Source organism: Oncorhynchus kisutch, unplaced genomic scaffold (genome assembly GCF_002021735.2).
Source record: "Oncorhynchus kisutch isolate 150728-3 unplaced genomic scaffold, Okis_V2 Okis07a-Okis12b_hom, whole genome shotgun sequence".
NCBI classification, from domain to species: domain Eukaryota; kingdom Metazoa; phylum Chordata; class Actinopteri; order Salmoniformes; family Salmonidae; genus Oncorhynchus; species Oncorhynchus kisutch.
This window is the reverse complement of record NW_022261984.1, coordinates 2,835,459-2,863,228: the sequence shown is the minus strand read 5'-3', so window position 1 is coordinate 2,863,228 and position 27,770 is coordinate 2,835,459. Positions and strand designations below refer to the sequence as shown.

General features: G+C 46.0%; 1 protein-coding gene across 4 annotated transcripts in view; it reads right to left on the bottom strand.

The window, feature by feature from the left end:
- The window catches only part of LOC116352780 (microtubule-associated tumor suppressor 1 homolog), a 78,928-nt gene that overhangs the window by 11,454 nt on the left and 39,704 nt on the right, over nucleotides 1-27,770 (bottom strand). For all 4 annotated transcript variants that reach the window (XR_004206910.1, XM_031814700.1, XM_031814698.1 and 1 more), the window contains exons 7-8: nucleotides 10,540-10,868; nucleotides 2,880-2,946 (exon numbers count right to left, since the gene is read on the bottom strand). Coding sequence is in view for 3 of the 4 variants with exons in the window: in XM_031814700.1 (XP_031670560.1) it covers nucleotides 2,880-2,946; nucleotides 10,540-10,868 (396 nt within the window). In the remaining variant the exon portion in view is untranslated. The remainder of the gene's footprint in view (nucleotides 1-2,879; nucleotides 2,947-10,539; nucleotides 10,869-27,770) is intronic.

The window sequence follows — 27,770 nt, the reverse complement described above, 5'->3', positions numbered from 1 at the left end:
CAGACGGGTCCTGTCTTTATTATGGGGTAACTAACAGAAAGGGTATGTGTGTGTGTGGATTAGGGGCAGGTGTGACTGGCATGTGGCCCCCAAATTATGACATCAGCGCTGCTCCCCCCCACAAATTGTTTCATAACACGACATCATGGGTCAAGAATGAACAAGGAAGAGAGCTGGAAAGACTGTGTATCTAAGGGCAGATCTAGGGTCAGGATTTACTCAAGCCTGTTACTGTAGTCATTATCAGCTTAAGATAAAATTGATCTAGGATCAGATCTAAAGGGATAGTTTAGGATTTTAACAATCCCCTTTATCTACTTCCCCAGATTAACATGAACTCGTGGATACCATTTCTATGTATCTGTGTCCAGTACGAAAGAAGTTGGAGGTCGTTTCACATGCCAACGCTAACCAGCAGAGACATACAAAATGGTACCCATTAGTTCATCAGACTTCGGGGAAGTAGATAACGGGCTTCAATGAAATATCACTAACTCAATCCGCAGATTTTAACTGTGACCAATATCCACTCATTATAAAGAGCCTAGAACTGTTAACTGAAAAACTGTCGGAAAGACAAATAAAATCCCTGGAAGTCAGACTGACAACGTTCTTTCACTAGCTTGAAGAGAAACGTATTGACACAGGTTCTGCTGGTCAAACATACAGTAGACATAGCAGAGAGACTTGTTAGCACTTCTCAAAGTCTGACGTTAACAGACAGAGTTTTGAAGGAGGTGGTGAGAGTGAGATTCATACATTCCACAGTCATGTGTAAAAACAGGGGTCAAGGTTCAACAAGCACACCAAAGCCCCCGCTCATCAAACAGATGGTAGTCGATACATTTTCTGCTGAGGTTCGGTGGGAAAGAAAGTGCATCTATGCACGTGTTTGCTTTTAGGGGGGAGAGGGCTTGGTACGGCAGTTAAAGGTGTGTCCGGGCTTACAGGAGTGTGTGTGTTGAGACGGAATGGGTTTCACTGTGTAGTAAAAGTATGGTTTGTATAAACGTGTGTGAGAGAGAAAAGTGTGTGAAGGAATAAAACGGCAGAATTGTAGTCGGAGTGTTGTGTGTGTGTGTGTGTCTATCATGCATGTGAGAGTGTGTGCCTGTCTGTTTAAAAGAGAAGGGGGCTTTCTAGCTCTCTATATCCCTGACAGCAGACGGCCGTTGGTATTGTTCATCAGAACCACATTGTACAGGCATTCCAACCAGATGCCTCTAAGGCATCTTGCACAGTTGGCGAGGATTGACGAGGTCTGGCAGGACGTCTGAGACGGTCATGGGGGCACTTGGGTAAAGTGAAACGGCGCACGTTTCCTCTCCCTTTCGTAACACATTACAACATCTGGGGTCTGGGCCAAGTCGAAGGAACAGAACTGAACAAGCCCATTCCTCTGGAACGCCACTCTGATGTCATTGGCGGAACAGAACAGAATGCCTTGTAATGTATGAAACACATCCACAACAATGAGTGTTTCAACATGTTCACAAACACCTTCCCGCCTTGTTTGAAATGATCACCACTAAGAAAAATGGATAGCTGTAAGCATGGATTCTATCACATATTATTGACCTATCCAGTCGTGTCAGATCAGGGATCATCTTGAAGGGAGGAAGGATGCATGTTTTTACAATTGGAAGTATTTGAAATTCTGGGGAAACATGGATCGAAATGTTGTCAAAATGTCAGATTACACTACAACAAAATATGGCCCGCAGATGATTTTATTTGGCCCCCCATGTAAAAAAAATTAGAAACACCAGCAAATCAGCTCCAAGTGATTTTTATTTTGTTCATAAGGATACCGAACGGATAATAGATATGTGATTGTATCCAAATATAAGCAAGGTTCGAAATGATTGTGTTTTAGTCAAATATTATATCTGCAGTCTACAAAGTATTTGTAATTATGCTCTGGCCCCCTGACCATCTCCTCAAGAAAGAAATCGTCCCGCGGTGTGATCTAGTTGCTGATCCCTGCTCTACAACAACCAGACGTTTCTCCAGAATTAGAGTCTGAACATTTCCTCCTAAAGAGAACAACCCCCTTCCCTGACAAGCAGTTTCACAGCACCCAAACCCATTATGTTAAGACTATTGTCCTGTCACGACAGTGATGTAGCATGTCTCCATAAGGGTAAACAGAGATGATGCTGCAGAGAGACTACCACTAACTACTGTTGGTGAATGCTTGGAAGGAAGACGTTAAGTCCTGCGTGAAGGAAGACCTTGGACAAAGGAGACTGTCTGTAATTATGAAGGCTTTATGACCGCTGCACGGGCTACCAATAACATCAGTTCAATGCATTTCCCTGACACGTGCAAACACACGTACTTGCATGCTAACAGGTGTACACACAGGCACACACATTTTTGCAAAACATGCCGAGGCTTGCATTCACGCCTCCCAAATACAGCATGTCTAGGGGGTGGGGGCTAATAATGTCTACACAGAGGCAGAGAGTTGGCCAGCACACAGAGCTTTGGAAGGCAGTTGACGACCTGATAAGGCCTTAATGATAAGCCAACAGGTTAGGGAAATGAGAGTGAAATAGAGGGAAGGTTAATTCACATTGAGTGTTGTAAAAAAAAAACTTGTTGGCTTCACTCATAACGAGACACAATTGTCAGATTAAATGTTCTCGTTGATAATTTTCTTATTTACAGATTTTCTGCTTCAGGCAAACACTTTCTCTTCCTTGAGCAACCGACGTGATGATAAATGTGCATATGTAAGAGGTAGAGGGGTAGACATGAGGTAGAGGGGTAGACATGAGGTAGAGGGGTAGACATGAGGTAGAGGGGCAGACATGAGGTAGAGGGGTAGACATGAGGTAGAGGGGTAGACATGCTTGAGGTGGTGTTTTTCTTACTGAGCTCATCGCGCAGGGTAGAAAGCTCCAGGGACAGTCCTTTCTTCAGCTTCAATGTCTCTTCACGCTGTTGGGGGGGGGGGGGGGGGGGGAGAGACAGAGAGAGAGACAGAGAGAGAGAGAGAACATTAGTTATTAAGTCAATGGAAAAACTATTCCTAAACTATGTGAGACTTTCGTTTCAAGTGGAGCCAGACAATCGTTTTACGTCAGACATTATGACTCGACTGACAGTCATCTTTCCACAACATCATTCCTTGGCAACAATAGCTTCTTAGACTTCGAAAAATTACAGGCTTCAGTATGGTGACCTAATAACATATTCCTATAGGCGTGTCGAGGAATGCTGTAACTTCTAACAACAACCTACTACAACCTACATTAGCCTGCTGGGTAGGCTACAGAGACAGAACGTTTCTGAGAGCTGCATTTTCATAGCCTGGTCCCAGATCTGTTAGCGCCATCCGCCATCTTCTATGGTGCCGTAGGAGTTGACGAGACAGCACAAACGGATTTGGGAACCAGGCTAGCGTTTTCAGCAGCTGTCTCGACACCAGACACTGTTTTCCTTATGACACTGTATCCATATCACGCCGTTATCATACTGTGGAGAGACGACTTTTAGGGTGACATTGGGCATCTTAGAAGCAGGGAACACGTGCTATGAAAACTCACCTGACAGGCCTACGCATTAATACGTAGATAGTTTGAGTCTAAAACACACACGCTTCCTCTCAGCCGTCACGTACACAAAAACTCTCATGAACTTGATCATTCTTACGGACTTACACTCTCATACATATCAACATTGTCTCAACATCCTGAAAGGATGGAAGGCTACACCCTGCACTAATCACACACACACACACACACACACACACACACACACACACACACATCTCTAAAATGGTCAAACAGAGACGGTGCTATAATAAATGTTCACACTCTTTAAAACAGAGACACAACGATCACTTCATAACCGTCTCTATTTGACACATGGCATGATGCACACACACACATACTTTATAGTCATGAATCCAATCGGTCAGCTGTAAGGGAACAGATAGAGAGATCGAGATAGAGAGAGAGAGAGAGAGAGAGAGAGAGAGAGAGATAGAGAGAGATAGAGAGAGATAGATAGAGAGATAGATAGAGAGAGAGATAGATAGAGAAAGATAGAGAGATATATAGAGAGAGAGATAGATAGAGAAAGATAGAGAGAAAGATAGAGAGAGATAGAGGCCAAACAGCCCGCCAACAGATGCGCAAAACAAAAACAACAACAAAAATAAAGCAGACGGAGCGAGAAAGAAAGAGAGGGAGAAAAGAAGAGAAAAGAAGAGAGAGAGAAAACAAACACACCTTGCCTTTCTTTCTGGTATGTGGAGGAGTCTTCAGGCAGGCTTTGCTGCCAGAGGAGCCCATGTTATTCCCCCTGGGCTGCTGAAGGGCCAAGTGCTACATCTAGGAGCTCCACTACAATGTGCCTGGTCAGAACCTCCCCCTCTCCAACCACCTCTACCACTCCACTCTCTCGCTCGCTCAGGAAACTGGTCTGTCTACATCAAATAAACCTCCCTCCCTCTCCCTCTCCCTCTCCAAGGAGTACTCAGCACATCAAGCCCTGCCTAGCAGTACCTCCCCACCTCCAACCCAGCCGCCCTTGGCCAAGCTCCAGCCCACATATATTTCCCCTAGAGACAGGGCCTGGAGCTGGGGGTGATGGAGGGAGAGGGCTAGATGAGCGTGAGGTCAGGCTGGGCTAAGGCCCTCTGCTCTGGGCCTCGGGGGCTGCGTGGTCAAGCCTCTCTGGTTCCTTTAACCTTTACAAGAGCCAGTGGTTGTACAGTACATGTGTCTGTGGGGCTAATCCATTCATAAACGGCAGCACTAACAACTCACTAGATTCTACTTTTCAAAGACATGACCTATAGGGAATCAAAGCGAGCTTGGCCATTGCCTATTAGCTAGCCTGCTACATAGTTACAGTGGAGATTTTTTATTTTATTTCACCTTTATTTAACCAGGTAGGCAAGTTGAGAACAAGTTCTCATTTACAACTGTGACCTGGCCAAGATAAAGCAAAGCAGTTCGACACATACAACGACACAGAGTTATACATGGAGTAAAACAAACATACAGTCAATAATACAGTATAAACAAGTCTATATACGATGTGAGCAAATGAGGTGAGAAGGGAGGTAAAGGCAAAAAAAGGCCATGGTGGCAAAGTAAATACAATATAGCAAGTAAAACACTGGAATGGTAGATTTTCAGTGGAAGAATGTGCAAAGAAATAAAAATAATGGGGTGCAAATGAGCAAAATAAATAAATAAATACAGTAGGGAAAGAGGTAGTTGTTTGGGCTAAATTATAGGTGGGCTATGTACAGGTGCAGTAATCTGTGAGCTGCTCTGACAGCTGGTGCTTAAAGCTAGTGAGGGAGATAAGTGTTTCCAGTTTCAGAGATTTTTGTAGTTCGTTCCAGTCATTGGCAGCAGAGAACTGGAAGGAGGCGGCCAAATAAATAATTGGTTTTGGGGGTGACCAGAGAGATATACCTTCTGGAGCACGTGCTACAGGTGGGTGATGCTATGGTGACCAGCGAGCTGAGATAAGGGGGGACTTTACCTAGCAGGGTCTTGTAGATGACATGGAGCCAGTGGGTTTGGCGACGAGTATGAAGCGAGGGCCAGCCAACGAGAGCGTACAGGTTGCAATGGTGGGTAGTATATGGGGCTTTGGTGACAAAACGGATTGCACCGTGATAGACTGCATCCAATTTGTTGAGTAGGGTATTGGATGCTATTTTGTAAATGACATCGCCGAAGTCAAGGATCGGTAGGATGGTCAGTTTTACAAGGGTATGTTTGGCAGCATGAGTGAAGGATGCTTTGTTGTGAAATAAGAAGCCAATTCTAGATTTAACTTTGGATTGGAGATGTTTGATGTGGGTCTGGAAGGAGAGTTTACAATCTAACCAGATGCTCAAACTGCTGTGGTATAGCGGAGTCCTATTAGACCTAATCAACTGTTTTTTTATGCCACCTTTGACTCGTGTTCTTCACGTCAAAGCTGACTAATCCATTCCATTCCTGGCTTGGTTTGTGCTGTAGAATCTTCTACGTGGCGCTTTCAAGTGGTCTCTGCAGACCAAGACAGCACTGGCATTCTCCTTTTAGAGTAGACGCACACAAATAGAGAGTCTGGCACTGTAGAGTCAATAGAAGGCTTATAATGCTATAAGTGAAGAGTTATTTCACTGCCAAGACTCTCTAAATATCCTCCTAGCGAGCCAGACGCTAGCCAGGAGATCTTCCCTACGACGGAAATGCACTCGGATGGAGGGATGAGACAGGAGGGCTATTCTCCACTCGTTTACAGCCCAGAGGATTCATCCCTCCTTCACAGTCATCCACACTATTACACTACAAGTCAACACAGTATATACACCAGGAGACATCCACGTAGTCTAATCTAAAATAACTGATGGCACCAGATCATGGGTGTGTTCATTAGGCACCAAATGGGAGAAAACATACTGAAACAGGTAGGGACTATAACAACGCTTTAGTTTTTCCCCCCCCCCAAACGCTTCACTACTATGTGCCCTTATGAATGCGACCTGGGTTTATCTAGGGGGACATTTTAATCTAGGGGGACACTCATTAGTATTACTAATTTGTTAGAGTTTTAAGTTTGCTCTCGTGTTTAGTTGGCTTGACAACCTCTACTACATTCAGAGAGCTCATTGCTGTTCCTCAGATAGGAACCTCTCTTCTCCCTCTATCAGGAGGATTACGGTAGGGCTCGAAGCTAGGGGGCGGGGTTATTGATACTCCCTTCTCTCCCCACCTGCAGGGAGGCTTGAAACTGCAGCTGGTGCATTAGTCCCTCTCTCCTCCCAGTCCCTCCTCCATTTCTCTCCCTCCCCCCAGTCCCTCCTCCATTTCTCTCCCTCCCCCCAGTCCCTCCTCCATTTCTCTCCCTCCCCCCAGTCCCTCCTCCATTTCTCTCCCTCCCCCCAGTCCCTCCTCCATTTCTCTCCCTCCCCCAGTCCCTCCTCCATTTCTCTCCCTCCCCCCAGTCCCTCCTCCATTTCTCTCCCTCCCCCCAGTCCCTCCTCCATTTCTCTCCCTCCCCCCAGTCCCTCCTCCATTTCTCTCCCTCCCCCCAGTCCCTCCTCCATTTCTCTCCCTCCCCCCAGTCCCTCCTCCATTTCTCTCCCTCCCCCCAGTCCCTCCTCCATTTCTCTCCCTCCCCTGTCTCCCCTTCAATCCATCTCTTTAATCAATAGAAAGCCAGAAAAGCATTCCAGAGCTGTCTGTCTTCTCCACAGAGGGGTGTTTGGTTAGAAAGTGGAAAAGCATTCCAGAGCTGTCTGTCTTCTCCACAGAGGGGTGTTTGGTTAGAAAGTGGAAAAGCATTCCAGAGCTGTCTGTCTTCTCCACAGAGGGGTGTTTGGTTAGAAAGTGGAAAAGCATTCCAGAGCTGTCTGTCTTCTCCACAGAGGGGTGTTTGGTTAGAAAGTGGAAAAGCATTCCAGAGCTGTCTGTCTTCTCCACAGAGGGGTGTTTGGTTAGAAAGTGGAAAAGCATTCCAGAGCTGTCTGTCTTCTCCACAGAGGGGTGTTTGGTTAGAAAGTGGAAAAGCATTCCAGAGCTGTCTGTCTTCTCCACAGAGGGGTGTTTGGTTAGAAAGTGGAAAAGCATTCCAGAGCTGTCTGTCTTCTCCACAGAGGGGTGTTTGGTTAGAAAGTGGAAAAGCATTCCAGAGCTGTCTGTCTTCTCCACAGAGGGGTGTTTGGTTAGAAAGTGGAAAAGCATTCCAGAGCTGTCTGTCTTCTCCACAGAGGGGTGTTTGGTTAGAAAGTGGAAAAGCATTCCAGAGCTGTCTGTCTTCTCCACAGAGGGGTGTTTGGTTAGAAAGTGGAAAAGCATTCCAGAGCTGTCTGTCTTCTCCACAGAGGGGTGTTTGGTTAGAAAGTGGAAAAGCATTCCAGAGCTGTCTGTCTTCTCCACAGAGGGGTGTTTGGTTAGAAAGTGGAAAAGCATTCCAGAGCTGTCTGTCTTCTCCACAGAGGGGTGTTTGGTTAGAAAGTGGAAAAGCATTCCAGAGCTGTCTGTCTTCTCCACAGAGGGGTGTTTGGTTAGAAAGTGGAAAAGCATTCCAGAGCTGTCTGTCTTCTCCACAGAGGGGTGTTTGGTTAGAAAGTGGAAAAGCATTCCAGAGCTGTCTGTCTTCTCCACAGAGGGGTGTTTGGTTAGAAAGTGGAAAAGGAAACCAACCGGACTGAAGCAGGAATCCCTTGACTTGATACAGTACTTGACACAACGAATGATTTCCTTAACTTGATAAAGAAACCAACGTTGTCTGATTCAGAACAGCATTGTGGAGATGATTTTCTACTATCTAAATGACCGCTCAGTTCACAGTCTGTCACACAACAGCACCTGTGGAGGAGTGAATGTTGTGGAAGGTGAAACCACATGGTTGTTCTTTTCTCTAGGAGATAAAACTAGGTTTACAGGAGATAGACTGTTCTCTCCCATCACTATCACACCACTCAGACAGACAGATAGAATACTATCACACCACTCAGACAGACAGATAGAATACTATCACACCACTCAGACAGACAGATAGAATACTATCACACCACTCAGACAGACAGATAGAATACTATCACACCACTCAGGCAGAGAGACAGACAGACGGTGTGTGTTATTGTGAAGCTCAGTGTGTGTAACACCTCTGGTCAGGTAGGGTCAGCAGACGGTAGGCGTGGTCAACATCACAAGGCTGTAGACCACCCTTCCCTTCATCTCCATGTATCCATCTTTGCCTCCCTCATTCCCTCCCTACCCCCCCCCCTCCTTTAAACACATAACAGTGATGTTACAGTTCTTCATTCATACCAGATGTGGGGTAGCATATCAGATACACTTACAACATGACAGCAAGTCCCAGTTGTGAGGAGAAACTAAGGACCAAATCAGCTTTAGGACATGGTAGAGAGAATGAGCGAGAGGGAGAGAGGGAGAGACGGAGAGAGAATGAAAGAGAGAGAATGAAACACAGACGGAGAGAGAATGAAAGAGAGAATCTGGGGGAAAATGTTGTGAGCTGCACATTCCCTAGCCAGTTGTCATACAGATGAAGAATTTGAAAAGTTCACTATGCCCTCATAAAACTGTTAAAGCAAGGTGAGCCAGTATACTTTATAAACGCCCAGGGATTTCGGCGCCTGGAGCAGATTATCACTGCTATTCCAAACATGTTCCTGCCGTACCAGAATAATTAAAAGTATGACAAAGATTCATGTGGAAATGCCTGTCATGAAAGGATTTACAGAGTAGTGAAACCTCATTCTCTCTCTGTGTTAGTAGATTATGGTCTATAATTCGTGTTTTAATTTGGGGATGATTCCTCTCAATCCTAAATACACAAAGCGTATAATTAAAAATATCCTACTGTGTTTAACATGTGCTGTCAAGAAATGTCACTTGATCACAATGAGCGTTTCCAAATGTTCGTCCTGAAGACAGCGGGTAAATATCTCTGCAAATATTTACACAGCAGCCTATTCAAGTCCGGGATTCTGTGAGTGACAGGCGGTATTATGCACACAAGCCACACCCACTCGCCTGGCTGGACCAATCGCTGGCTTAAAACACTGATAGAACACACCCTCAAAAGACATGAACCAGGAACTCAGTTTGGTTCAACAGGATCCTTGTCTAAGAAAGCCAAAGCCACGTACAGATGGACACTATATAAGATATGGATGGGATTTTGTAGGATATTGATAGGGGATAGCAGTGTCACCAGTGTTATCATTGAGAGGCTGCTTTTGACTGGTGGCAGACACACACACACACACACACACACACACACACACACACACACACACACACACACACAGCTTGAACTGCTTGTTTTAGCAGTGGACAACAGAAGACAGCAGAGACAACAGATACTTCATGCATGCAGCCATCCACATTCAGCCAACCACATTCAGCCAACCACAGCATACCGTTGACACCCACTCATCAATAGTCATACATAGTTCTGGATGGAAAGGTCCTGTGTATTTGAGGACAGCCATGGACCCTAAATGGTGAGTGGGTGTGGTGAGATTTACAGTCCTTCCTGCCTCCTCCTCCTCAGTCATGTAAACAGAAGCTCTGCAAGTCAACCAACCAACACCCACTATATCTATATTGCTACATGAATAATATCCATGGCACTACTCAAACACACACAGAGGACAGATCTGGTTCTCTGCCCTCTATAACAACAAGGCCATAGTTACTAAAATAGACCGAGGACATTCCTTTTAGCTCACCAAGCGCCTAACTACAACAAACAAAACAAATCACATTTTATGTCACATGCGCCGAATACAACAGGTGTTACCTTACCGTGAAATTCTTACTTACAAGCTCTTAATGAACAAATAATCCAGTTAGGACAATATTTACTAAATAACAAAAACAAATAATAATAACAATTACGAGGCTGTATACAGGGGGTACCGGTACCAAGTCAATGTGCGAGGGTACAGGTTAGTCCATGTCATTTGTACATGTAGGTAAGGGTGAAGTGACAGAACAGCACACCAAGGTGCAGTAAAACCCAGACATATTCCCATGTTACCTCGGTGAAGAGGTGCTGCACCACGGTAGCCAGGGCCTCTATCCGACGGTTGCCCTGCTCCAGGAGCCGTCGGAGCTGCTGAAGGCTCTGGTTCTTCTTCTCACACTGGGCACGGTACTGGGCCACCGTGGCCGGCTTAGCCTCCACTAGAGCCCGGGCTGGGCGGGATGCCGAGACCACTGGTCCCTGGACTGGGAGAGGGACGGCAGGGACTGGGACCAGGTCTGGTTGGGGCGGCTGGGGTTGGCTGGGTCCTCCTACCTGAGTAGTGGTGCTGGTCTGGGAGAGGGTCCTCGCCAACGGCGCCCCCCGAGCCTTGTTCTTGTCCACTGAAAGAGAGCAAGGTCGGTTGAGTGTGCTGGCCAGGACTTTTAGCATGGTCTCTCGCATTCCACTCTCCACAACATAGAAACACAACATACACACTAGCATGCAGGAGGATACGCCTAAAGGTCTCTGAGCAGACACCGACTGAAACCCCAGTGGAGCTAAGAAACAGTGCAGCAGTGCATGCTGGGATAGCTCTGTAATGATGGGCCCGAGGTAGAATCCAAGGATCCATTAGGAGTGCATTAGCATCAAGCAACAGTGCAGTTAGGAGACAAAACCATCCACTCCCTCCCTTTCTCTGTCCATCTCTCCCCCTCCCTTTCTCTCCCCCTCCCTTTCTCTGTCCATCTCTCCCCCTCCCTTTCTCTGTCCATTTCATCCCCCTCTCCCTCCCTCATTTTGCTGTCTCCTCCTCTCCCTCCATCCCTCTCTCCCTCCCTCATTTTGCCGTCTCCTCCTCTCCCTCCATCCCTCTCTCCCTCCCTCATTTTGCCGTCTCCTCCTCTCCCTCCATCCCTCTCTCCCTCCCTCATTTTGCCGTCTCCTCCTCTCCCTCCATCCCTCTCTCCCTCCCTCATTTTGCCGTCTCCTCCTCTCCCTCCATCCCTCTCTCCCTCCCTCATTTTGCCGTCTCCTCCTCTCCCTCCATCCCTCTCTCCCTCCCTCATTTTGACGTCTCCTCCTCTCCCTCCATCCATCTCTCCCTCCCTCATTTTGCCATCTCTCCTCCTCTCCCTCCATCCCTCTCTCCCTCCCTCATTTTGCCATCTCTTCTCCTCTCCCTCCATCCCCTCTCCCTCCCTCATTTTGCCGTCTCCTCCTCTCCCTCTATCCCTCTCTCCCTCCCTCATTTTGCCATCTCCTCCTCTCCCTCCATCCCTCTCTCCCTCCCTCATTTTGCCGTCTCCTCCTCTCCCTCCATCCCTCTCTCCCTCCCTCATTTTGCCGTCTCCTCCTCTCCCTCCCTCATTTTGCCGTCTCCTCCTCTCCCTCCATCCCTCTCTCCCTCCCTCATTTTGCCGTCTCCTCCTCTCCCTCCATCCCTCTCTCCCTCCCTCATTTTGCCGTCTCCTCCTCTCCCTCCATCCCCCTCTCCCTCCCTCATTTTGCCGTCTCCTCCTCTCCCTCCATCCCCCTCTCCCTCCCTCATTTTGCCGTCTCCTCCTCTCCCTCCCTCCATCCCTCTCTCCCTCCCTCATTTTGCCGTCTCCTCCTCTCCCTCCATCCCTCTCTCCCTCCCTCATTTTGCCGTCTCCTCCTCTCCCTCCATCCCTCTCCTATGTATTTTGCTGTCTCAGAGCAAAGTGGACCATGGAGATTTCATGCCTGACTGAAGCTGCATGCCGTGTTTTATTAGGAGGGAAAACTGGCCACAGCTCTTGACCCGACAGCAGACTGTTAATAGAGTTATCCCTGATACTTCATGTTGATCATCATACTCATCATATCTATAATGCCAGATCAACCATCTCCATCTTTCCCTAAAGCTATCACATATAAATTATGTTAGTAAAGCTCTCTTTAATAGTGTTTGCATATAAAGATGTCCACCTGACACAGTCAACTCAATGAGAGGCAGAGTGCTATAACACTATGGGAGTCCCATCACCACACCAGCTGAGCTGTGACCTTCTCCCTAAGAGGGTTAAACACTGTGATACTGCCCCCTTATGGCCACCACACTGTCAATAACCCCTCAGTCATAGAAACAGGCTTCATGTGTCACCTCGATGGGCAGTCCTGGTGCTAGAGGGATACAGTGTCAGCAGGTTTTTCAGCCCACCACTAACACATCTGAGTCTAATAATCAACTAATCATGGTCTTTAATCTTAGACCTCAGTTTAGACAGGGCTGGAACAAAAACATGCACCCACACTGTACTGTATGAGGTTTTGATCTACTGAATCAACCCAAGCCTACACCATCACTCTAGCTCTACAATAACCAGAATGGAGCTCAAACTCCATCCGTCTCTACAATAACCACCATCACTCTAGCTCTACAATAACCAGAATGGAGCTCAAACTCCATCTGTCTCTACAATAACCACCATCTGTCTAGCTCTACAATAACCACCATCTGTCTAGTTCTACAATAACCAGCATGGAGCTCAAAACACCATCTGTCTAGTTCTACAATAACCAGCATGGAGCTCAAACACCATCTGTCTAGTTCTACAATAACCAGCAAGGAGCTCAAACACCATCTGTCTAGTTCTACAATAACCAGAATGGAGCTCAAAACACCATCTGTCTAGTTCTACAATAACCAGCATGGAGCTCAAACTCCATCTGTCTAGCTCTACAATAACCACCATCTGTCTAGCTCTAGAATAACCACCATCTGTCTAGCTCTAGAATAACCAGCATGGAGCTCAAACTCCATCTGTCTAGCTCTACAATAACCAGCATGGAGCTCAAACTCCATCTGTCTAGCTCTACAATAACCACGATCTGTCTAGCTCTACAATAACCACCATCTGTCTAGTTCAACAATAACCAGCATGGAGCTCAAACTCCATCTGTCTAGCTCTACAATAACCAGCATGGAGCTCAAACTCCATCTGTCTAGTTCAACAATAACCAGCATGGAGCTCAAACTCCATCTGTCTAGCTCTACAATAACCACCATCTGTCTAGTTCTACAATAACCACCATCTGTCTAGTTCTACAATAACCAGCATGGAGCTCAAACACCATCTGTCTAGCTCTACAATAACCACCATCTGTCTAGCTCTAGAATAACCACCATCTGTCTAGCTCTACAATAACCAGCATGGAGCTCAAACTCCATCTGTCTAGTTCAACAATAACCACCATCTGTCTAGCTCTACAATAACCACCATCTGTCTAGTTCAACAATAACCAGCATGGAGCTCAAACTCTATCTGTCTAGCTCTACAATAACCAGCATGGAGCTCGAGCTCAAACTCAATCCGCCTAGTTCTAGAATAACCAGCATGGGCTCAGACACACTCATAACAAACAATTTACTAATCCAATCTCCAATTACATTGCATTATCCTATTAGTCAACAGCCATTTATTAACAGTTTGACACTAATCTGACATTTGGGTTAGAAATATTTTCTTGTCATGCATTTTCTGTTTCTAAATTCAATGCATCAGTGTGTGTGTGCATAGGGACACCTGGACAGACAGTGGTGGAACATGCTGGAGTATGAAACATGTGTGTGTGTGTGTGTGTGTTAGTGGGTAATTAGCACTCTGTCAGTGTGTCTGCCTCTTCTAATGGCATTGTGGTCGACAACCCCACACCCTGGGACACACACGACTAGAGACTATCCGTAACACACACAGAGTTTCAACGCTTCCTGGAGCATGTCGCACCACCGCCAGTCTGGATGTCCCCATGCATGGCTTGAGCTAACAGAGCGGTGCCTACTTTCATCCTGTGTTTTCACAGCCTACCACAGCACCCAAACGGCAACACCACACCCACACACACAGGGGCATCCTGTGGGTGACTGCTAATCGCTAAATCTCTTAACACACCAGGGAGGGGAAACCAAAACATCCTCCCAGTAGGCACGCACACACACACACACACACACACACACACACACACACACACACACAACCCACATGAATAGTCTTCATTCAGAAGCATAAACAACTGTAATTTATGACAATCATCTGGGTTTACTTCAATGAGGGTGGAAACTCCTGAAGAGAATCAAAACAAAGGCCATGGAGGTTTTATCTGATCTGCCTAAGAGGCGGATGTCACTGGACCAATATATAGACCACTATTATATAACATGTTTGCCAGTAGTATTTCCGTTTACTGGGAGGAGCTTCAGATATATTTCCATCATATTCAGCAACATATCGTCACCTTTTACAAAATGTCTCTTGCTTATTTTTTCTCCGTTCTCCTTTCTGGAGGGAAAAAGAGTCAAGCAGACATTTTGCAGAGTGTGTACCTGGGATCTGCCATGCAGGCTGATAGAGGTTCAGGGCCCAGTCTGTGAGAGAGATGTCAGTCAGTTAGCCACTTAGCATGCAGTGGGATATTATATGCATCCCAAATGGCACCCTACTCCCTATTTAGTGCACTAATTTTAACCAGTGCGCTATATAGGGAAGGTGGTGCCATTTGGAACATATTTTACAAGTTAAGAAAAAAAGTCTCTGGATGGAAGTTGGGCACAGATCTAGGATCAGCTTTTCATCCACAAGTCATGACTATCATGGGGAGAAACACTAAACTGATCTTGGATCAGTGTCTAGAGGAGACGTTAAGAGGTGCTACTGAAAGGGAGAGATGAGGGGCTGGATGAGAGGAGGAAGAAGACGAGCGGAGAGGGTGTCTTTTAGTTGAGGATGGCGTGTGTGGCTGTGTGTGTGTGTGTGTGTTAGATCTGTCATCTGAGTAAATCAAACCCTTTTGAAACGTATTCCCAACCAAACTGAAACCATGTTGGTGTTTGAGGCTACTGTAGTTTGCCAGAATGTAGAGAGTGAGAGTTGGACAGAGAGCCAATCCCTCATCAACTGTACAGTATTAATTACACTCTCCTGACTGCTGCTCCAATGGGCTGGGTGGCAAAAATGCAAGCCACTTCATAGGAGGGATTAAGACTGGATTACTGTGTGTGTGTGTGTGTGTGTGTGCGTGCAGTAGCTTTTCCACCCAGATCAGCCTTTCACAGCATTGAGCAGTGTGCAAAAGCTATAGCCAAAATTATGAACCCCTGCGCGCACACACACACACACACACACAAACACAGGTCAGCGCTGTGAAAGTCTGATCTGGGTGGAAAAGCTACTGCCCCCAACACACACACACAGTAATCCAGTCTTAATCCATCCTATGAAGTGGGTTGTATTTTAATTTGCCAGCCCATTGGAGCAGCAGTCAGGAGAGTGTAATTAATACTGTACAGTTGATGAGGGATTGGCTCTCTGTCCAACTCTCACTCTCTACATTCTGGCAAACTACAGTAGCCTCAAACACCAACATGGTTTCAGTTCGGTTGGGAATACGTTTCAAAAAGGGTAGTAAACAGTGCCCATCACTTGTGCACACACACACACACACACACACACACACACACACACACACACAAAGGTAGCCCGTAGTCTTAATCTGGGTGGGATTAAAGATGCCCCCTGCCGTGCGCAGATGAAACATCAAATCTGGAAAAATGAAAAGTGCGAATCTGACGGCATTAATCCGCAAACTGCAGCAGATTTGTCAAATGAGGATTTTGATGTACATTACTTAAAAGATGTGGCGTCAGCAGCATTGGATACACCCATGTAAAAGCTTGCTGGGCCACAGGCAGGAGGGCGAGAGTCTGTGTGCTAGCCTGGCCTATAATGGGCTTCACAGAACATATTTACCGGCTGTTCTCTCAGTATTAGACGCTATCTCTCTGACAACCTTGAGGTGACTATGGAATATAAGTATGATTAGAACTGAAGTGTAAGACACATTGTAAATAAACCAAGCCCCCAATAAGGCCGAGAACTTCTCATATACCACCCTGTACCCCATATAGTGTACTGTTTCTGACCAGGGCCCTATATTGGGAACAGGGTGTCAGTTGAGATGCAGGCGCAAGTGAACACGTCCCCGGTGACACGGCTACAGACTCCTAGAAAATCTAGAAGGACCCCTGGCCCACCTGCAGTCCAGTCAAAGTTCATTAACTGCAATAACTGGGGCCTCGTAGACCGTGTCGCTCGCCTAACGAGGCGACTGCACTCCCAACCCAGCTGTATCCATGGCAACACATGGAGAAATATCGACGTCAGTGGAGGCTGCTGAGGGGAGGACGGCTCATAATAATGGCTGGAACGGAGACAACGGAATGGCATCAAACCATGTGTGTTGGATGTATTTGATGCCATTCCACCTATTTGGCACCAGCCGTTACCACAAGCCCGTCCTCCCCAATTAAGGTGCCACCAACCTCCTGTGGTCGGTGTGTGGAGTGAGTGAGAGAACATGGGGTGTCATTAGCACATGTGTGCGTAGCAACACTGAACTGGGGTCCTTATAGTGCTCCACTGATTGGGTCTGCCCAGCAGTATGCCTGTACCGAAATGCTTACTGACCTGTTTTAAATTAGCCTACATCCCTAAAAACAGGTTGCCTGGTATAAAAATAACATAGATTTGATATCTGTTCATCACATAAATATGAGAACAAGAAGGAATGGCTGGCTGAATTCATTAGAGAAGATAAACATTCCTTTAGAGAATGTATAATCTTATCGCTCCCAAAATACCACTAAACTCTCCAGTACACCAGACAGATTTCAGAAAGGGAACATCTCTCCCTGGTCCCTCCTTTGGAATATTCTGTCCTCATTCCACCAGATAATTCCCTCATCAGGCGAACGTTGAAAAAACATTGAGATTAGCTCTTGCACGAATGGGCAACCTTGCCGCAGAGCAGGCAGTGACTAAAGCCTGCTGTAACCTACATTCTCTCACAGCAGAGAAGTGGGTCTCTAAACCACTAAGATGGAGGCCGCCCTCAGACAGACACGTGCAGCCTGAGCTTGGATACAAAACAACACGTCATATTACGGTTTTACTATTACACACTATTTCACTGCTTGGCAACTAGTATTATTCTAGCCGGTATAGATATAACCATTTAATAACAGAAATAGTACGCAGACAGATATGTAGTCTAGTTTGAATACAAAAACAGCAGGTCAGCCTAAAGTACAGGTTAACAGACAAAATGCCAAAGACTAAATAGCAAGAAAAAAACGACTCAGTAAATAGATGTAGAACCATTTGAAACAGATAGAGGGAGGAGTCAAGCTTGTGATTGACACAAAACCAGCATGCCGGCCCATAGTACTGCTTCATAATAGATACAATGACACAGAACACAAAGAAAAGGCCTGTTCCAGACAGTCTTAACATAGTGGTTTAATGACAGAACGATGGTCAGGCTACTAGGAGCCAGACTAGGAGCCACTATCACAGTGCAATCCGTTTTATCACCAAAGCCCCATATACTACCCACCATTGCGACCTGTACGCTCTCGTTGGCTGGCCCTCGCTTCATACTCGTCGCCAAACCCACTGGCTCCATGTCATCTACAAGACACTGCTAGGTAAAGTCCCCCCTTATCTCAGCTCGCTGGTCACCATAGCATCTCCCACCTGTAGCACACGCTCCAGCAGGTATATCTCTCTAGTCACCCCCAAAACCAATTCTTTCTTTGGCCGCCTCTCCTTCCAGTTCTCTGCTGCCAATGACTGGAACGAACTACAAAAATCTCTGAAACTGGAAACACTTATCTCCCTCACTAGCTTTAAGCACCAACTGTCAGAGCAGCTCACAGATTACTGCACCTGTACATAGCCCACCTATAATTTAGCCCAAACAACTACCTCTTTCCCAACTGTATTTAATTTTAATTTATTTATTTATTTTGCTCCTTTGCACCCCATTATTTTTTTATTTCTACTTTGCACATTCTTCCATTGCAAAACTACCATTCCAGTATTTTACTTGCTATATTGTATTTACTTTGCCATCTTGGCCTTTTTTGCCTTTACCTCCCTTCTCACCTCATTTGCTCACATTGTATATAGACTTGTTTATACTGCATTATTGACTGTGTGTTTGTTTTTACTCCATGTGTAACTCTGTGTCGTTTTATCTGTCGAACTGCTTTGCTTTATCTTGGCCAGGTCGCAATTGTAAATGAGAACTTGTTCTCAACTTGCCTACCTGGTTAAATAAAGGTAAAATAAATAAATAAAAAATAAAGATGAGGCTGTGTGTCTGGGTACCATGGGAGTCAAGGCCCTCTGGGCTTCACGGTTAGAAGAAGCCCTCTGCCTTGCCGGCTATTCACCACCACGCTATGGTGGAGCCACTAGTGTAGAAAACACACACACAAATACACACACAGACACATAGAGAGTGGCATCTACATTTGTAGACATGGCGGCTATACACAACAGTGAGAGAACCCCCTGGTAAAGAAGGACTGCAAGGCAACAATGGCTGCCGCGGCACGGGGGTAGAAATAGGGAACGTGGGAGATAAGACAACAGAGGAGGGGTACGATGGATGGAGTGATGAGGTGTGTGTGTGTGTGTGTGTGTCTCAGACCTGCATGGAACACCACCGTGGTCTTCTTGCATCCCGAGAGGAGTTGGAGATTCCGGAACAATCCTTTGGCTGTCAACTTCACATGGAAGTTAGACAGAGAGAGTCTAGGAGACCATAACATGTCTCTGGTGAGAGATTCCTCTAGTATAGAAGCAAAGAAAAAAGGATGGAACAATCCACTGTCTTTAGTCTTTAGTCTCTAGGGTAGATACTCCTCCAGACTAGGTTAGTCTCTAGGGTAGATACTCCTCCAGACTAGGTTAGTCTCTAGGTAGATACTCCTCCAGACTAGGTTAGTCTCTAGGTAGATACTCCTCCAGACTAGGTTAGTCTCTAGGTAGATACTCCTCCAGACTAGGTTAGTCTCTAGGGTAGATACTCCTCCAGACTAGGTTAGTCTCTAGGTAGATACTCCTCCAGACTAGGTTAGTCTCTAGGGTAGATACTCCTCCAGACTAGGTAAGTCTCTAGGGTAGATACTCCTCCAGACTAGGTTAGTCTCTAGGGTAGATACTCCTCCAGACTAGGTTAGTCTCTAGGGTAGATACTCCTCCAGACTAGGTTAGTCTCTAGGGTAGATACTCCTCCAGACTAGGTTAGTCTCTAGGGTAGATACTCCTCCAGACTAGGTTAGTCTCTAGGGTAGATACTCCTCCAGACTAGGTTAGTCTCTAGGGTAGATACTCCTCCAGACTAGGTTAGTCTCTAGGGTAGATACTCCTCCAGACTAGGTTAGTCTCTAGGTAGATACTCCTCCAGACTAGGTTAGTCTCTAGGGTAGATACTCCTCCAGACTAGGTTGGTCTCTAGGGTAGATACTCCTCCAGACTAGGTTGGTCTCTAGGGTAGATACTCCTCCAGACTAGGTTAGTCTCTAGGGTAGATACTTCTCCAGACTAGGTTAGTCTCTAGGGTAGATACTCCTCCAGACTAGGTTGGTCTCTAGGGTAGATACTCCTCCAGACTAGGTTAGTCTCTAGGGTAGATACTCCTCCAGACTAGGTTAGTCTCTAGGGTAGATACTCCTCCAGACTAGGTTAGTCTCTAGGGTAGATACTCCTCCAGACTAGGTTAGTCTCTAGGGTAGATACTCCTCCAGACTAGGTTAGTCTCTAGGGTAGATACTCCTCCAGACTAGGTTAGTCTCTAGGGTAGATACTCCTCCAGACTAGGTTAGTCTCTAGGGTAGATACTCCTCCAGACTAGGTTAGTCTCTAGGGTAGATACTCCTCCAGACTAGGTTAGTCTCTAGGGTAGATACTCCTCCAGACTAGGTTGGTCTCTAGGTAGATACTCCTCCAGACTAGGTTCGTCTCTAGGGTAGATACTCCTCCAGACTAGGTTAGTCTCTAGGTAGATACTCCTCCAGACTAGGTTAGTCTCTAGGGTAGATACTCCTCCAGACTAGGTTAGTCTCTAGGGTAGATACTCCTCCAGACTAGGTTGGTCTCTAGGTAGATACTCCTCCAGACTAGGTTGGTCTCTAGGTAGATACTCCTCCAGTACAGGTGAAGAAAAGGAGGGAACAAGAGAAAAAGACTCCCAACAAAAACAAGTCCAAAAGAGCAGCTACACCACTCTCAGATAGAGGGGGAGAGAGAGCTACGCCACTCCCAGATAGAGGGGGAGAGAGAGCTACGCCACTCCCAGATAGAGGGGGAGAGAGAGCTACGCCACTCCCAGATAGAGGGGGAGAGAGAGCTACGCCACTCCCAGATAGAGGGGGAGAGAGAGCTACGCCACTCCCAGATAGAGGGGGAGAGAGAGCTACGCCACTCCCAGATAGAGGGGGAGAGAGCGCTACGCCACTCCCAGATAGAGGGGGAGAGAGCTATGCCACTCCCAGGGAGAGAGAGAGCTACACCACTCCCAGACAGAGGGGGAGAGAGAGAACTACACCACTCCCAGATAGAGGGAGAGCTACACCACTCCCAGATAGAGGGGGAGAGAGAACTACACCACTCCCAGAGAGGGGGGGAGAGAGCTACACCACTCCCAGAGAGAGGGGGAGAGAGCTACACCACTCCCAGAGAGAGGGAGAGAGAGAGAGCTACACCACTCCCAGATAGATGGAGAGCTACACCACTCCCAGAGAGAGGGGGAGAGAGCTACACCACTCCCAGATAGAGGGAGAGAGAGAGCTACACCACTCCCAGATAGATGGAGAGAGAGAGCTACACCACTCCCAGATAGCGAGAGAGAGCTACACCACTCCCAGATAGCGAGAGAGAGCTACACCACTCCCAGATAGCGAGAGAGAGCTACACCACTCCCAGATAGCGAGAGAGAGCTACAGGAGCTGTGAATGAGTGCGGGAGCGTAGGGGGGAAAAATTACACTCGAGCTGTACCCCCAGCCAATGGAAAACAAGAGAAAATGGCGCCAAAAATAGCATTGTTTTTCTGCCACCTGCAGTAGAGGCAGTAACAGTATGGAGAGATAGTCCAGGTCTAGTCTGTAGTAGAATCCTCAGAGAGAAAGGAACAAATGTAGGCAGAAACACTGACGATGATGAAGATAATCTCTTCTTCAGAGGATCAGCGGTAGTATGCAATGTCCCCTAGTGATGCCTCACACACACACAGCCGCGGACACAGACACACACACTGCAACAAACACACACTGCAGCATTTGGGACCAATAGGCGTTAGAGGTTCTCTTTCACACAAACACACGGTTAGACAAAGCTCAGCCTCGGCATCTCTGTGTATCTCACATTGGTTCTTTCGATAGTACTGTGAAGAAAACACACAGAGAGTTGCTGCTAGGGATGGAGGGAGGGAGGAGGGGAGGAGAGGAGGGAGGAGTGTGCGCAGAGCGGCAAGTGGGAGGGACATGAGAATAACATCTCGCTCTCCTTCACTCCCAGGGTGAACATGTGAGGGGGAGGATGGACACATGGATGGAGGGAAGAAAAGGAGAAGAGAAGGTGGGAGGATGCAGATGGTTCATACCGAGGTTCCAACTGATGGGAGAGCAGAGATAAAGGAGATAAGAAAAATGCGGATCCTTGAAAGCATCCTCTCCCATCACTCCTCCCTCTCCACCCCTCTCTCTCTTTCTATTCCTTCTATCTCCATCTCTCCCTCTGTGGCAGGTGCTGTGTTAAGCCTATTCACTGGGAGGGTGGAGTCTGAAAGGGATGCATTTGTCACACATTAAACAAACACACACGCCTCAGAATACTGATGAGTGACACTGTTCTACAGGGTTGCTGTACAGGCAGCCTGTGAATGGCTGTCCATTTCCATCCTTCAGCTGCTCTTTTCACTGTCTGGAGAATCAGCGTGGAATACACACCACAGGGGGTATATGGATGATGAGGCACAGATAAACACTGGACCATAGAGATGGCTGGGATTCAATGCGACTGACATTCTGTTTTGGGGGTTTATGAATTTAATTAATGCTAATAGATAGTGATGTCCCAACAACACCTAATCAATAATGACAAGATACGCATTGGAGCACATTGGAGGGTGTGGTAGTGAATGGGCCATATGATCAAATGTGAGTCAGGGGGTGTCAGTCACATGATGGCACTTCCTACTCTTCCCCCTGTTATGATGTGGAGGGGAAGGTTAGTGTTAGGACATAGACAAACACACTCTCCAGGATACACTTCCACACTCCACCACCAGAGGGCAGCAACCAGGTCTAGGTGCTGAGCCAAGGCTTGATAAGCACATCAGGTACTGACAATTAAGGTGATGTCACAGTGGCTGCTTGGGGAACCAACTCGTTTTGTTTGAGGGCTTTCGTTAGTTTTTCGAGTCTTTAGTTTGGGAAGGCTTTTTCTTTTTTGTACATATTTAAGTTTCAGCACCATCTGAAGAAATAATCATTTGCTGGGACTGGCCGACCCAGACGTCAAGAGAGACAGAGCTGGCCCTGGACCAAGGTAAGGTTGCTCTCTCCCTGGGCACAGTACATTCAACATTGAGGTGCATATGCTGATTTCTCACAAATGCAACTAATGTAACTAAGACCCCTAGACATAATGAGTCAGGTTACAGACCATGTAACTGTAACTAAGACCCCTAGACATAATGAGTCAGGTTACAGACCATGTAACGAGGCCAAAGACCTCTAGACATAATGAGTCAGGTTACAGACCATGTAACTAAGACCCCTAGACATAATGAGTCAGGTTACAGACCATGTAACGAGGCCAAAGACCCCTAGACATAATGAGTCAGGTTACAGACCATGTAACTATGTAACTAAGACCCCTAGACATAATGAGTCAGGTTACAGACCATGTAACTGTAACTAAGACCCCTAGACATAATGAGTCAGGTTACAGACCATGTAACGAGGCCAAAGACCTCTAGACATAATGAGTCAGGTTACAGACCATGTAACTAAGACCCCTAGACATAATGAGTCAGGTTACAGACCATGTAACGAGGCCAAAGACCCCTAGACATAATGAGTCAGGTTACAGACCATGTAACTATGTAACTAAGACCCCTAGACATAATGAGTCAGGTTACAGACCATGTAACTATGTAACTAAGACCCCTAGACATAATGAGTCAGGTTACAGACCATGTAACTAAGACCAAAGACCCCTAGACATAATGAGTCAGGTTACAGACCATGTAACTAAGACCCCTAGACATAATGAGTCAGGTTACAGACCATGTAACTAAGACCCCTAGACATAATGAGTCAGGTTACAGACCATGTAACGAGGCCAAAGACCCCTAGACTTAACCAATGCAACAATATTAGTAGGCTAGTTAATGGGTTTGTAACACCCCTCTCCCCTCCACATCCCCCTCTCCTCTCCTCCGAGGCAGCCGTGGTTTACAGGGACAAGGTCACTCCAGAGAGAAATCTGTGTGAGTGAGTGAGTGAGAGAGAGATGGAAAGAGAGAGAGAGACGGCAGTTGGATATGGCCATACCCGAGCTCAACACCAACAATTTAAAATGGGTACTAAAATCCTTCCAATTCCTTTTAAAAGGCTAATTCGGTTTAGCGGTATTAGTGGTCTCAGGGCCACCGGAACATCTGTTGCAAGTCGGCATTTCGTTTTCAAACCAGGTTGTGGCTGCTCCACTTTTGATCTATACTGAACAAAAATATAAACGCAACACGCGTGGTAACACATGGTCTGCAGTTTTTAGTCCGGTTGGATGTACTGCCATATTCTCTAAAACGACGTTGGAGGAGGCTCATGGTAGAGAAATTAACATTCAATTATCTGCTCTGGTGGACATTCCTGCAGTCAGCATGCCGATTGTATGTTCCCTCAAAACCTGAGACATCTGTGGCATTGGGTTGTGTGACAAAACTGCACATTTTAGAGTGGACTTTTATTGTCCCCAGCACAAGGTGCACCTGTGTAATGATCATGCTTTTTAAAATAATCTTCTTGATATGCCACAATTGTCAGGTGGATGGATTATCTTGGCAAAGGAGAAATGCTCACAAACAGGGACGTAAAACACATTTGTGCAAAAAAATTGGAGAGAAATAAGCTTTGCTTTTGTGCATATGGAACATTTCAGCTCATGGGACCAAAACAACATGTTGCATTTATATGTTTGTTCGGTAGAGTTTAATAGCAAAGTGCTGTTTTTTTAGACCCATTTGCCTCACAATTTCTCGAACTCAACGCACAGAATGTCTTTGTCCTTCATATCGGAGTTCAGCTACAGCGCTTTGCGTGTCTCAACCAATCAGATTCACAGAAATCGCAGGTCGCACGGGCCGAGCACAGCGCACAAAGCTCAAGGGGCTCTCTCTACTTTCCTCTGGTATTTAGCAAGCGTGATAACCCATCACTTCCCACACAAGCAAAAACTCTTCCATAAATGTAGCAGCCTAAACACCAGCCATCTGACATGTTGTATTGCATGGAAATGAGACTCTTTTTCAGTCTGATCAACTGTACACTAGGCTACTAACAATAACAGCTGCGGCATGTAGCCTACTATGCACCCTGTTCCTCTGGCCAGGGTAGACGAAGCGGTAACATTGTGTATTTATAGCCCATTTGTTCGTGAGGAAATGTGAATGGGATCAAATTTGGTTTATATTCAAATTTGGTCTGACTAGGCTATCTAGACCTTTTCCAATCCAAAATGATTAAGTGGAATGAATCAATAAACACAGTAGTTGACACTCAGCCTGGTTTGTAATTAGGCCTACAGTTGCATAGCGCAGACTATACGCAACCTGCATAAAGCAAGCTCAGCCCTGTGAGTTTTATTGTCCAATCATGTTGCTTCTCTGTGTCGGTGTATAGGAAACCAACAGTGTGCTGCTTTTACATATAATTCATAAGTACAAAGTTGCTGAAGTTTGACAGGGTTTAGGACCATGCAGACGCCTCAGAGTGGAAGGGAAGGCAGTAAAATAAGCTCCTTGTCACTTTGCCATACCCTAAGTTTCACTAAAATGACACCCCTGAAATGCATGGTCCTGTGTCCAACAATGTGACAGAACTAACAAAAACAATATTTTAGTTTGACAAATGAGACTCGAAGAATCTCCAAGTGGTCACTTCATGTAAGAGCCCCACTTGGGAAATATGTCCTGAGCTACAAGGCAAGACAACTCAAGTACAACTCAGGCCTGAAGTATAAATAGTCCCATAGCAGCGCTGCACTGATCCAATATCTAAACTTAGGCAGGGGGCAACAAAATGAATAAAGTCTGTCTTATAAAATAAAACTGAAAACAGGCATCTTGCCAGACAGCTTCAACAGCCATTGTAACCGCTGTCCTGTAAAGCCATTGTTTTGTTTGTGTGTGTGTGTGTGTGTGTGTGTGTGTATACTGTTTATGTGTGCAATACTGTGTGTGTGTGTGCGTGTGTGTGTGCGTGTGTGTGTGTGTGGTATGCCGACGGGGGTGACAGCATGTCTGCAACTGGTGGCTCCCCACAAACCCCCAATGGGAGTTCCTGACGCAACCGCAGCAGAGAGGCAGCCAGGCGCCGAGGCCTAGCCCAATCAAGACCAGCCCAGGCTGGGGGAGGGGACTAACCACAGACCCATGCTTGACCAGGCCTCCAGGAACACATCCATAATTCAAAGCCTCTGTGAGATGGCCTAAAAATGTTAACTAAAAACACTGTACTTTCTGCTTTTTTAAAGACTGATTTGGGATCAGCAATCGCAAACCCAAATCTAACCTCAACTCTTATGAGCTGAGCAACAAAAACGAATCTGAGACCTGTTGATAGGAGCACGTTCGGACCACATGTCCTTAGTAGTGGCATTATTGCCAACAGCCAACAGTAGAGATCGCAGGACGAATGGCCCTAGTGTCAACACATTACATTGGACTCAAACGACTGCCCTATTCTCCTCCTGACTCACCACACGGTGCCAACCTGCCAGTTAAAACAGATGGGAATAGCCACATTAGAGCACATGTCCACAACAATGCAGTCAAAGGTAAGAAGTATTTGTAGCGACGCCAGGGCACTGTTGACGTGGCCGGCGGTCATCTGTGACAAGCATGTATACAACAGCGCTGTTTAACCATGCGCGCACACAGGGTGTGTGTGTGACAGAGGCAACAGTTTAGCCTAGTTTCACTCCAAGTGATTTCCATCAGTCCCCTGTATCCCTTTAATGACAGGAAGTGTTCGGGACACCATTCTTTGTGTGTTTGTTTACCCTTGTCACGAGCTTGTGAGCTCCGAACTAGTCAGCCAGAACGCACAACCCAAACGCTCCTAATGACCCACACACACATGGGAATGCTTTCCAAATCGCTAACACGTTTTTACATTCTTCTATTTATAATTTTCTCCCTCTTGTCTCCCCAATTAGGCTACAGAAGTCCATAAATGTGTTTTAAATAGAAAACCTTTGAACTAAACACAGTGACTTAAAACCAGTGGTGGAAAAAGTATCCAATTGTCATACTTGAGTAAAAGTAAATATACCTTAATAGAAAATGCCTCAAGTAAAAGTGAAAGTCACCCAGTAAAATACTACTTGAGTAAAAGTCTAAATGCATTTGGTTTTAAATATACTTAAGAATCAAATGTAAATGTAATTGCTCAAATGTACTTAAGTATCAAAAGTAAAAGTTTTCTATTTTTTTTAAGGATAGCAAGGGGCACACTCCGACACTCCGACACTCAGACACTCAGACACTCAGACACTCAGACACTCAGACACTCAGACACTCAGACACTCAGACACTCAGACACTCAGACACTCCAACACTCCAACACTCCAACACTCCAACACTCCAACACTCAGACACAATTTACAAACAAAGCATTTGTGTTTAGTGAATCTGCCAGATCAGGTAGTAGGGATGACCAGGGATGTTCTCTTGATAAGTGTGAGAATTGGACTATTTTCCTGTCCTGCTAAGCATTCAAAATGTAAAAAAGTACATTATTTTCTTTAGAAATGTAGTGAAGTAAAAGTAATAGTTTTCAAAAATGTTAACCATAAAGTACAGGTACCAAAAAAATTCTTAAGTAATACTTGAAAGTTTTTAAAAAACTTAAAAGTACTTCACACCACTGCTTAAAACTTCAGTGAAATGAAGTTAAGTTAGTTCATAGTTATAGAAACACTTTGGGATTATACTGCATATTGAGCTAGAATTATTCAGTCAGCAATCTGTGATGTAACAACATTGCAACACTTTTGACAACACTGGTCAAGGGAAGTGCACTGATACAACGTGCAAGTGATATCGTCCTACTTCCTGTTCCTGTCCCCTAATCTTTTGAATGTGCTTGCTTGATTATATCATCAAATTCATGAAAACTAGGTCATTTAAGATATATACAGTACCAGT